Source organism: Cotesia typhae, unplaced genomic scaffold (genome assembly GCF_013202065.1).
Source record: "Cotesia typhae breed Kobodo isofemale line unplaced genomic scaffold, CoteBio_Ctyphae scaffold_13, whole genome shotgun sequence".
NCBI lineage: Eukaryota > Metazoa > Arthropoda > Insecta > Hymenoptera > Braconidae > Cotesia > Cotesia typhae.
In genome coordinates, this window is record NW_027423774.1 from 13,840,778 (window position 1) to 13,854,632 (window position 13,855).

The 13,855-nt window shown below is 32.2% G+C and overlaps 1 protein-coding gene across 2 annotated transcripts in view; it reads left to right on the forward strand.

Moving 5' to 3' along the window:
• Window positions 1-13,855, forward strand: part of LOC141535524 (uncharacterized) — a 227,502-nt gene that overhangs the window by 45,730 nt on the left and 167,917 nt on the right. Inside the window, exons 3-4 of one of the 2 annotated variants that reach the window (XM_074255488.1) lie at window positions 12,003-12,130; window positions 12,213-12,338. In XM_074255488.1, the coding sequence (XP_074111589.1) occupies window positions 12,003-12,130; window positions 12,213-12,338 (254 nt within the window). Of the gene's footprint in view, window positions 1-12,002; window positions 12,131-12,212; window positions 12,339-13,855 lie in introns of those variants that run through there. The other variant, XM_074255489.1, reaches the window with a different exon arrangement.

A 13,855-nucleotide genomic window follows, 5' to 3' on the forward strand; every position in this document is an offset into this window, starting at 1 on the left:
AATTTAGCTTCCCATACATGGCCCCCAGCAGAAAATATTGAAAAGTATATCCATCAAGCAATGTTGTATCGAGTGGTAACTTTTTATATTGTGATTCAATTAAATTTAGATTACGGGCTAGTTTTTTAAGAACAGTTATAAATTTTAACCACTTCGCTGATGCACACAAAATACCACAGGCTTTTTCATCAACAATAGCGACACATGGTTCAAACTTATAAACATCACTATCCAGTTTGAAACCAACAATTATTGACTTTGAGTGTGAATCATTTAATTTATGAGATATTGTCATTAAGAAATCAAAACGTTCCCATGATGGTATAAAACGGTGTTCTTCAACACCTTCGTCATCATCAAAATTCTGGTAGAAAGAGCGTTTAGCCATTGCAAACTAATAGTTGTTCCACCAACAATGTTCTTAAGCGAACTGATACTGGTTACACACGGCTAACACCCACAACTTAATATGATGGTTAAGCATTTTTCATATAATATTAACAAATGTAGAGTAGAGCTATGCGTTAACTGTCTAGACTGCACGTGTGTTTTTAAAAAGCCATCTCAGCATAACGTGACCAGCTACTACATACAACTTTTCTTATATTTATAAGACAGTTTCAATCAGCGTTTTGTAACGTATTGTTATGTCGGGGAATTATCGGCAAACAGGCGACTAATGGATACGAATCAAGTACCATTATACACTTTTGGTCAAGGAAGTCACACAAATTTAATAACACCTACTACATACGAAGAAATTACAAAAACAGTTACTCTTATCACAACAACTTGAAAGAACCAATCGATGAAAACCTTACGGACTGAAGAAAGATATTCAACAGTGGCACTGGGCCGATGTAGCTCTCATTGCCTTTAGTCGATAGTCGATTCTTTGTCAACGTACTACCAGCGATCACCGATGGATAGAAGACAAGAAGAGAAAATAAATAACTACTACTTTAAAATAATTTGTAACTATAAGATAGATATAATTTAACGAAATGTTTAGTTGACCTCACACTCGTTCATTTATTTTATAAATTTCACTCGTGTATTGGTCAAACAATGGGGGTGTTATGTCGGACTCAACGTCCGACATTTTTATTTTATAACAAATAGAATTTAATTATTCATAAATAATTTTATGTTCTTACAACTAATTACATACATTTATTTTATTTTTAAAATTTTGTTATCTTCAAATTTATCAATAGTATTTTCAAAAGAAACTTATTTGAAAAATTTAGTTTTAGTTCGGCCTGACCATACTAAGGGATTTGAGCCTGAACAAATACCCTAATGGAATTTTAAACTTTGTCGAGATCCGAAATAGAAGTTTTCGATAACAAAATAAATGTATATATAAACAATAGTTTAAATAAAATAAAAGTAAATAATGATAAAAGAAAAAAATAAAAAGGAATGTTATGATAATTCTAGTATCAACAAAAAAAAATATATGTTGATAATTTAAGGAACAAAATTTAATAACTATAATTTAAGTTTAAACAAAAAAAAATAAATAAATGTTTTCTTTTATTTTCGAATAAAATAACGACTTAAATAAAAAGAAAAATTTAGATCTAAGAAACTAATGATAATTTGTAATCTATGCACAAATTAATTTTTATCTAACTAATTTAATATAAAAATTTGGTCACAGTAAATAATTTAATGAAAAATAGTACACATGTATGTCTTTGTCTATGCATAAATGCACTTACGTATACACAAACACATAGATGTATAATAGAGCATAAGAGTAAAGGAGAAGCGATATTGTACTCTGACCCAAGTAGAGGGGACTCATGCAACATTATAGAAAAATCTAAGAGAGAGGGCAAGGGCTCAAGGAAATAGAAAAATAATTGGACATTATTTCTCCCATCTAGTAAAAATAAGTAACGCCCTAAAATTCGACACCTTTACGATTTTCAACAAAAATATCTCTCGTCCTGACGTCCTAGTATTAACATCGAAAAAGTTTTTATAAGTTTCAATGAAACCACGCGTCAGATTCAAAAAAACAATTGTTAGTAAAGTAAATTTCAATTATGTAAAGAAACGGTAACATTGACATTTAAGTAAGTTCTTAATTGAGATTTTTATGTTTGTTTTAATAATTCAAATCTTTGTATGATAATTTTATAATATATGTATTAAATTGAATTCATTTTCTTATATTATAACTTCAACCCCTTCCTATAAAGCTTCAGATCCTTATCTATTAGCCTAACGGCTAGGATAAAAATAATTAAATTTTAGTTGCGTTTTCGACGTAACAGTACTAAAATATTTTTTGAAGACATAATGGATACAGATAATTACATTTATCAACAACCCTTTACGAGGGCTGTGTGTCAGCTAGTGTGATACATACGGGATAAATCACCTCGTTTGTGGTTTATCTACACTGAAACGCGTGTTTCAAGTTGGGCCTTTTTACAACGTGACAGATTAATAAAACTATTGTGTAGAATTGTGGCAGTAGCTTCTTGTCTTGTGTTATCAGGAGCTTACAAGAAAGGATTATTAACAAATAACACTGTATTAATGACAGTTGTCGTTAATACAATCCTTCAAACATCAAAAGCAGACGCTGAGTGTTTAAAACCCTTCTTAACAGACTATGGTAAGTTTTTATTTCTAGACCGTACATCGTTTAATTTAAATAGCCCATACCTCATTTTTAATGGTTTTATAGAAGGCTATTGCCGCGATGAACTCCTAAATTCTGATAATTCTTCTGACGACGATGAGGATGATATTGACATCAGCACGAAAAGAGTAAGTTCGGTGTATTCAATGAAGATGTAAACCAATCGAATAATAATGAACATAATTGTTTTATAGGACTGTCAAAAAACTTCGACATCTGCAGCTCTAAAAGGTGAGATAATAAGGCTAGACCGCTTTACCGGAGTGAAACGTTCACGGAGCCGTGCATCGTCTACTAGCTCCGATGATACGCATGTATCATATCCTACGGATACTGATCAAAATATGATGTTTATCGGCTGATCTTGATTCGGAAGAAGAGTACTATCAACAAATAACATATAATAATCGGCTCAAAAGCGATGCTGATAAGGTTTTTATAGAAGAAGAAGAAGAAGAAGAAGAAGAAGAAGAAGAAGAAGAAGAAGAAGAAGAAGAAGAAGAAGAAAGTAAATACGCCTTTATTTTTTGATGACCCTGACGATTATTATGACGACAATAGTGATGACTGTAGTCATGATTATATACGTTCCTTTGTACAATCACATGCTCTAGGTATTTTACAAGATATTACAAATATTCATACACCCTTCGCTGCTTAAACTTAATTAAATGTTATTTTTTTGTAACTGCTTGTATGACACTTTACGCGGTTTGAATAAAAGTTTAAAATACTAACATACGAACATCTATCTTATAAATAGTTTAATTGAAAATATACATATATATATATATATATATATATATATATATATATATATATATATATATATATATATATATATATATATATATAGGTGCCCAATATGGCGGCGTAACAACACGCTCGAGAGTAAAAGCCACACAGAACGTCTTACCATCTACATCGACAGCAGACTTACCAGATCACGAAGCCTCAATTGAAGATCATACTGTTGAACCACCTGGTAAAAGATTCAAAATCGAACGTGAAATAATTAAACATTATAAGCGGTTTCAAGCTAAAGGTAAAGAAACAACTTTAACAATACAAGAACCGCCTGTTAATACAGATCCCTTACAGTGGTTTCACGACGCATTGAGCGATATTATAACACATATTACAGCGACCTGTAATGCTCATGATTATGTAGGTTTTACAATTAATTATGAAAAACTCACACAGGGTGTGATATGGTCGCGTTTTCAATGTGCAAACGCTATTACAGACACTGATTTATGGCATCTGCTTACTAGCGTTTCTCAAAGTGCCGGAGGATTAACAACTAATGATAAAATAATTGTTACATCAGCTGTTGTCGCCGGTGTCGCGGGGTGTGGGAAAGTAATTTTATCTCATGAAAATATATTTAAACGATCCATTATAACAATCAATAACAATGATAACTTATGTTTACCTCGTTCTTTAGTTGTTGCAAAAGCATATATAGAGCGTGGTGAGATCCGTTCAGGGTATTTGCAGAAACGATGGAAAAGCATAATTGATGGACGAAGAAGTTTAAAAGAGAAAGAAGCGTTTAAATTATTACAAACTTACCCGGTCGCTATACCGCGAAGGGGTTGCGGTTTAAATCAAATACAAAATTTTCAACACTACTTTGCCCACGAGGGTATAGCTATCGTTGTTTATGAATTTTTGACTTTTGGTAAAGGTCATCCGCTTTTTGACGGTCGTAATACTGTTGAAGAAGCGTTCGGATAAGTTTCCAATACAATTAATTTATTATATTACCAAGACACTAATCATTTTCAACCAATAATAAATTTAGCAGGTGCTTTAGGCAGTCGCGCATTTTGCGAAACTTGTAATAAAGGATACGAATCAACACGTGGTCATAGATGTTCTAAAAAGTGCCCACGCTGCAACGTGGTACCTGTGTGTAGACAAATATGTAAAAAAAAATGCCTTGACTGTAAGCGATGGTTTTCAAACGATGATTGTTATTCAAATCACTTAAAACCTGGTTCGGCTAATTTAAGAGGTAAAAATAAAAATTTCACAGTTTGCGAAGCATTAAAATTATGCGGTATTTGTTATCGTTATATCTTTCATAATGTAGAACATAAATGCAACATAAATTATTGCAAAGTGTGCTGCTGCGAAAGACCTCTGAATCATTATTGTTTTATGACCCCCTTAAAAAAAAAAGAATTGCCAAAAGTCTTATTTTTATTTTATGATTTCGAAACATAGCAAAATGAACGTGTAAAAGGTAATCGTAGTACAAGAATTCATATACTTAATCTGTGTGTAGTTCAAAAAACTTGTACTTATTGTTGGGATGACAAAGATGTTTCTGAAAGCTGTGCTGAATGCCGTGTGCGAGAATTTATTTTTGACGACAAACCTGTAGAAAAATTAATTGATCTAGCTTTAAAAAATACTAAAAAATTTTCAAAAACTATATGTATAGCTCATAATGCTAGAAGTTTTGATGCTCAATTTATTTTGAAATGTATGATAGAAAAGAATAAAACACGGCTACCGGATTTAATATTAAACGGCACCAAAATAATTGTTATGCGTATAGGTAACACGGTTTTTTTAGACAGTCTAAATTACTTACATATGCCTTTAAGGGATCTCCCAGAAGCTTTCGATTTCAATAGCGAAGTATCGAAAGGATACTTTCCTCATTTATTCAACAAACCCTGTAATAGGGATTATGTAGGTCGTATGCCTGCTGTCAAATACTTTTCTCCTGATACTATGTTCCAAAAAGAGCTTGAAAAATTTATTGCATGGTATAATGAAAAATCAGAAGAAAATTATGTTTTCAATTTTGATTCCGAAATCAAATTTTATTGTCGAAACGATGTTATTATGTTAAGAAGAGCTTGTATGCAGTGTCGGGATATGTTTATAAAGTGCGGAAATGTTTGTCCTTTTTCAGAGTGTACTACAATAGCGTCAGCTTGCTCAAAAATTTATCGCCGCAGTTTTCTTAAACCCGATACAATAGGTATTTTACCCTCTACAGGTACATACAGATGGTCTCAGAATCAATCATTGAAAGCTATTAAATGGTTAATTTTAAAAGAACGCGAGTACGGTTGTAGAATTATACAAGCAGCGCGTGGTAAAGAACAACGTTTACCATCCGGTATAGTGGTGGATGGTTACTTTGAAAATTCTAGAACAGGTAAAAAAACCGTATTACACTTTCACGGATGTTACTGGCATGGGTGTCCTAAATGTTATAAAGTAAACCGTGATAGAAAACTAAATAATAACTACCCAGGAATAGATAATATGGACACTCGATACGAGCGTACCATTGCTATATCCGAAAGAATTCGAAACTCGGGTTATAAATTAATAGAGGAGTGGGAATGTGATTTTGACTTATACTTAACCAACAATCCTGAAACACTTATAGAGTTACAAAATCATCCTTTGATCAATATAGAACCCTTAAACCCGCGAGATGCTTTTTTTGGAGGTCGTACGGAAAGTTTTATATCATTATATGATGCAAAAGATAATGAAAAAATTAAGTACGTAGATATTTGCTAGCTGTATCCTTACATTTGTAAAACAGGTAAATTCCCAATAGGCCACCCTAAAATATACATAGGTGAAGAATGTTCTGAAATTATAGGTCCTAACAAGGATTTATCAAAAGTAGAAGGACTAGTTAAATGTACTATCTTACCACCGCAGAATTTATACCACCCAGTACTCCCTTGTAAGCTCCATAATAGACTTCTTTTCACTTTATGTCGTTCTTGTGCTCAAGAATTAAAGCAAACAAACTGCACCCATAAAATTAAAGAAAGACTTTTAAGAGGCATATGGGTTGTGGATGAGATAAGAAAGGCCGTTCAGAAAGGATATAAGTTATTTAAAGTATATGAAATATGGCATTATACAATAACAGTACAATCCAGAAACAGGTATTGGTGGAATTTTTACAGATGATATTAATACATTATTAAAAATTAAAACTGAAGCTTCTGGATATCCCAAAGACTGTATTACAGACCAGCAAAAAACACAATATATTGCTGCTTATGAAAAAGCCGAGGGTATTAAATTAGATAGTGAAAAAGTTGAATTAAACCCCGGGTTATGTTCTGTAGCGAAGCTCTGCTTAAACTCACTCTGGGGGAAATTCGGTCAGCGCGAAAATTTGATGCAGACAGAAATTGTCACGACGCGTGCACGGTTGATGGAAATGTTAACAGACAGTCAAATCGAAATTTTCGGCTTCTCACCACCCTTGTGGAAGGGGAAAGAGTTTTGCTGAATTTTGACGACTTATTAAGTCTTTCCTTTACTTAGTTAGGGAAGTGAAGACTTTCGAAAAGTCTTATTCAGAGTTATAAAGACTTTTCAAGAGTTTTTTCTGAGAATTATTTCCACAAGGGCAGTAAATGATAAAACATTGTACATAAATTTTATTCATAGTAAAGACGCTCTCAAACCATCACGTACAACGAATGTTGTCATAGCAGCTTATATAACGGCTCAAGCTCGACTTAAACTATATAGTTACTTAGAAAAATTAGGTAAGAGAGCGTTATATTGTGATACTGATTCATGTATTTATATTTCTTCAAAAGGTCTGTATGAACCTCCGACAGGTAAATTTTTAGGTGAGCTGACCGATGAGCTAGAGAAATATGGTATGGGTAGTTATATCACGTCATTTGTAACAGGAGGCCCTAAATTTTACGCTTTCACAATACTTACACCTGACGGATCTATAAAAGAAGTGTGTAAGGTTAAAGGTATAACTTTAAATGTTTCAACCAGTCTTAAAATTAATTATAAAACCGTAAGGTCTCTTGTCACAGGTGAAAGAAAAAAACCTATTAAAATAAAATTTGACGCTATTCGAAGAACACGTTTTTACGCTGTTGTTACAAAGAAAGAAAAGAAAAAAACGTACCCGCAATTTAAGAAAAGAAAGTTTGAAAGTAAATATATAACATTACCGTTTGGTTATAAAATGTAATTATATATTTTTCGCGAAATAAATTTAGATAAATTAATAATATTGTAAATGAAATTATGTATTTAACGAAATGTTCGACTACGCTAGTATAATTTACTATCTTTCTAAGTACTTAAATACAGTAAACACCTGAAATGTCTCACTTTCCGTTGGCTTTTTCCCCTCTTTTTCCTTTTTTCGCATTGACAAGCTATTTAAATGTGTTTTCAATTGTTATTGGTTAAACAAAATCAAAACCGCGCCTTCCCCTTTATTTATTTTTTATTCCATTGTTGGAAAATTCTTTTTGTACATCACACCGTGTTGAAACGCGGGGGTCAATTTGGCGTGGAAGCCGAGGACGACGGAGCCGTGCGACCCAGCCCGGACAATATTTAATTGCTGTAATTTTTTTTTTTTTTTGGGAGAACGACACATTCTATGAGGGTAAGTGGCCTCGTCTTTGAAAAATCTCGTGGGATTCACCTACTCGGAAGAAGCTTACGAGTGACTTAATTTTTTTTTGTTGTTGTTAATTTTTGTTATTTTTTATTTCAATTTTATTTTGTGCATTTATTCCGGAGATTATCCCACGAGGTATTTCTGGTACCAAAAATAATTGTTGTAGTGATTATTCACATTCTTATGTGTTACTGTCATAATCCCGATTATTGAGCTTCGGTCGTGCGGGTAATGCGCCGGTTGAGAAGGTGTTGACAAAATCAATCGATTCAATTAGAAAAGAAAATGACGCTAAATCTGTTTGAAATATTTCCATTCGTATTTTGGATAACTACATTTATTGCGACGGGTCCGAGGTCTCAAGGACACTTTATTTGTTTAATCTAATTAATTGATATTGATTAAAAATTTTTTTGCGACGATTAATTGATCCAATTTAAGTAAGTATTCGTAATTAAACAATTTTGTGACGAATAATATGTTGGATTTAATGAATTATTAGTATTGAAGAATTTTTTTATTTAATTTAATCCTGATTATTAACTAATTATTGTGCGACGATTGATCTGCCTAATCTAATTAATTGTTGTCAATTAGATTTCTTTTGTTCTTGCGATAAAATAAACTGTTGGTTAATTACAAGTTACTAATTACACAATTTAGCAACGATTAATTTGTGGACTTAATTAATAATTAACAATTAAAGTATTTGCGATGAGATTTATAGTCAATTTAAATCATTACTAGTAAGAAAACCATGGTGCGACAATTGATTGTGTGACGCAAATAATTACTGTGAGTTAAATTTTACGATGGTTATTTTTTTTTGGACTTATTTAATGATTATTGAACTTAAATGCGACGTTGGTGTTAGTTCTTGCAAAAATTTAATTACGATCTATTAAATTAATCGCGACATCCGATTTTGGTTTATTTTTGGGAATTTTATTGTTAATGGATGAATTGTGATTTTGATATTGAGATTCTTTGGACATTTAATTTTGTTAATTAAATTCTTGCGGCTTGTTCTTCGACGAAGTTAATTATTAATTATTGAATTAATTGCGGCGTGCGAAATTTGATACATTGATTATTGTGATTTTGTTATTCCGGCGACCATTTATTTCATTTTGTCAATAAATTAGAATTAATACTAAGATTTCGGCGAGTTATTAGTACCCGGACGATCGTTCCTAGTTCCTCTTTAATTTAGGTTGCACCTTTTACCCGCCACCCCGACGAAGAGTTTCGGTCCGAGTAAACCGAACACGACGTGAGTGAAGCCTAGCTCCTGGCGCCCAACAATAATCCAGCAGGTAGGCCAAATTTATTTATCTCGGACTTCGGCCTCGCTAACGCACGAGGTCGAAAACCCCGTTATAACCTTTAAAGAAAGTTGATTATATTTTTAATATGGTGCAAGATCTTTTTCAAGCTGAACATAGTTCTATTAAAATTAAGTTAGACAGTCATATGAATAATGAATCTAGTGCTAAGAAAATTAAAGATAATATTGTAAATGTATTAAATTCTAATCATAAGAGTATCAAACAATTTAATACAGAATATAATCGTCTTCAAATTTTGGAACAAAATAAGTTTTATTTACCACCGATTGAATTTGTAATTGGTACACGATGCGCAGTTCTTAAACGGAATCATGAAGGTGATCCTGTATCAAAACCCAAAAACGCAACTGCAATTTTATTTCCATTAAGTACTATGTTGAAAAAAGTTTTTGAGATGCCAGGTATATATGATACAGTTAGTGCATATAAACAAAAATTAGAAAAACAAAGTAATATTATATCAAATTTTATTCAAACCACTATTTGGAAAAAAAAATTAAAAACTGTGTATCAAAAGATAATGTATATCCACTTTTTTTATTTAGTGATGATTTTGAAACGGGAAATTGTCTTGGGAGTCATGCTGGATCGAATATGCTATGCGGTACTTATATTTTAATTACTTGTTTTCCGCCACATTTATCATCACTTAATTCCTTATTTCAAGCACTTATTTATTATTCAAAAGATCGTCAAGAATATGGAAATTTTTCGGTTTTTAGAACATTAATGATTGAACTCGAAGTATTAGAATAAAATGGAGTTGATATTAATTTAATTGATGGAAGAAAAATTAAATTATTTTTTAAACTAGGTCTGATTTTGGGAGACAATCTTGGTTTACATTCGATACTGGGTTTCACTGAATGTTTTAATTCCACTTACTCTTGTCGATTTTGTAAGATGGACACAGTTCAACGTTCATTAGCTAGCTTAGAAGATAAAAAATTACTGCGCGATAAAGAATCATATGAGACTGATATACTATTAAAAGATCCAAGTTCTACTGGCATTAAAGAAAAATGTATTGTTAACCGTCTTTCTAATTTTCACGTTTTAGATAATGTTGTTGTTGACATAATGCATGACTTTATCGAGGGTGTTGTCGATCGAGAAATGTGTGATATTTTAGACTATTAAATAAATAAAGTTAAACTCTTTTCTTTAATAGACTTAACGTCTCGAATAAAACTTCATGATTTCGGTGAATTTGATATTAAAAATAAGCCGCCTGAAATTTTTTAAAATCATTTGAAGAATAAATCCTTGAAAATGTCAGCTGGTGAAATATTATCGTTCGTTCGTCATTTTGGAATTATAATGGGAGATTTGATTCCAGACGACGATGTTGTTTACAGACTTTATTTAAATTTAGTTAATATTCTTGATATCATAGTAGCAAGATCAATTCATAAAAATTGTAAAGGATTATCAAAAACTTTAGTATCTGAACATCATACATTAGTGCTTACTATTTTTAATCGGCATTGTAAAACAAAAGAGCATAATTTAATTCATTATGATACAGTGATGCATACTTCTGGTCCTTTGATTAATTTCTCTGGAATGCGATGGGAAGCAAAATATAAAGAATCGAAGATGTTAGCGGTAGTTTCAAACTCTAAAGTAAATATATGCCAAACTTTAGGCGTTAAGCATCAGCTCAAGTTTGCATATCTCGTACAATCAAATACAATTTTTCCAACCGAACTACTACTGGGAGAGTTGAAAAAAGTGACCAGAAAAACGTTATATTCAGTACATAATGATGAATGTTTAATTGTCAATAAATTATCTCACAAAACTGTTAATAGTTATGACTGGATTGAAGAAAGAGGAATAAAATACAAGTCAAGAATGGTTTTATGTACTTCCCACGAAAATCAAAAATTCAATTTTGGTTTTAATAATGATATTATAATTGAGAATGACATTATTTATTTCAGATATCAAAAATTATTGACAGTTTTTGACGTTCATTGTCATGCGTTTAAAATAATAAATTTAAAAAGTGATAATTACATTGTAAGTTATGAACATTTAGTTGATATTTATCCAGTTTCACTTATACAAAAAAATGATGAATATTATATTTAACAACATTACCTTGCATGAAAAGTATGTATAAATATGTACTGTGTTAATTAATTAAATAAAATTTTATTATTAATAGTTGATTATTATTATTATTGAGGTTCTGTAGACAATTTATGTGCTTAACCTAAAATTTAAATAATTGTTTTTATTATTATCGTTGACTGCATAATTTATTATGCATTTAAACATATACGTAGTATAGTTATCCTAAGAATCCTTTGGATGGCTATATTAATAAAACTATCGTTATTCTGACGATTCACAGTAAGGAAACACCGTATAGCTGAATAAGCTATACATCGTATCGTGAAGACAAACAGCTATACAGCGTATGGCTGATTTAACCATACGTATACTTAATCTAACAATATTTTTTTCTCCGTGTATACTTTTCAGTGTAGTGTTTTCCCAGATTTTGCAATTTTTAATTTAAAAATATTGATTTTCTGTACAGATAAGCAGATAAAAATGCCCATCAATATTTCACCACTACCTATTGAAAATAGTTTTACTCAGTGGCTTGATGCAATGAAAATGGTGGCGAGATTATCGGAAGGTGTACCTCACGAATTTCGTAAGAAGGTAACTAATGTCATTTGATTTATTTATTTTTCTTCAACAATATTTCTATCATTGTCTTATAACTATCAATACCATTGATTAGCTGTGGTTGATGCTAGCTGACCGTCATTTGGAGCAACGTGGAATAGATTGGGAACAAGCGGAAAAAATTTGTCTTAACGAGTGGATAAGTGCTGATGATGAAGAGTTTAATACACAAATTGTCAAGGTTAGATCTGCATTCCAATCAGTTATTTTTGCTTGAGATAAAAAAGGTTTTAAATTTGATCATATATAGAAAAAACGAATAACACCATAAGGCTGCCTGATCTGAATATCTAAGAAATAAATTTATCAATGTGATAATCGTATGTGGATAGCCCTCAATCATTCAAAAATATAATCAATAACAATGCGTCAGTAAAATGATGTAGCATCTTTTCGGAAAAAAAATGATTGGATATGTATACACGGAAAAAAAAAAAAAAATAGGAATACGGTAGACCCTGACGATCATCAGTGCAACTTCCCGCTAATTCCATGCCTAGGTGCATAAAACTGTACTAATGATGTTTTTGAGCTCTTCGAGCTTAAAAGTCTGATAGAAGTATCATAGAACAATATTCTTTAAATTTTCAAACCGCACTAACTTTTCAATAAATCAACCGATTTTCACGCAATTGGCAGAATTTGATGCAATTTTTTCAGTTTCATGATGAATCTTTAAGTTTGAATTGATAAAACTAGGAAATTTGGAGTAATTCCAAAAAAACCCTTTTTTTGGTTTTTTTTTGTTCATGATATTTCTTGAACGAATTGACCAATTCTGACCGGCTTGACGGCGATCAACGTAATTTTTTCATGCTTATAGCTGATTAGTTTTTGAAATCGATCAGTGCAGCCATTTAAGAGTTATTCCAAAAAATGTCGGAGTTCTGTTAAAAAAACACTTGTTTCCAAATATTTGATCGAGAATATCTCTCGAACCAATGAACCGATTTTTCCGTTTTTGGCGGCGATCGACGTGATTTCCCAAGCTCTAAAAGTATTCTACACCATCAAAAACGATCCGAGAAGAAATGACGAAGTTATGTAAAAAAAAAAACACTTTTTTCGGTTTTCTTTCGTTCACGATATCTCTCGAACGAATGAACCTATTTCGACCGGATTGACGACGATCGGCGAGGTTTTTCAAGCTTCAGGGTGGATTAGTTTTTGAAGTTGATCGATAGAGCCGTTTAATAGATATTCCAAAAAAACCACATTCAAAGATGATTTTTTTCTTAATTTTTTGGAGATTGTTCAAGATTTCTTAAAATCTATCGGTCCGAATCGGTTCAAATTTTCAGGAAATCTAAGTTCGAGAGAACTCTTTAGAACACCGTTTAGTTCGTTCCGAGCGGTTCAGTCGTTCAAAAGTTATAAACGAGTTACATAGTCACACACACACACACACACACACCGTGTCGGGCTTGCTGGGTCCCGCATTGGGCGCCTCCCCAGGTGGCGGATAGGAGAATACTCGTCATACCTGCGCGCCAGATACGTTGGGTACCGAGGAAATAAAATACTCGGGGTGGACCAAAACCTAGCAAAAAGATGATATGAATTGTCAGAAAACATTCAAACATCGTCTACGGTGCAGAGGGGGGATACCCGAGTACCGGCGAGGGAAGGCGTACAAGCGGGCCTGAACTCGTCGTTGGCTCTGCCGTTTAGCAATGCTACAGGGAGTATTGAAACAGC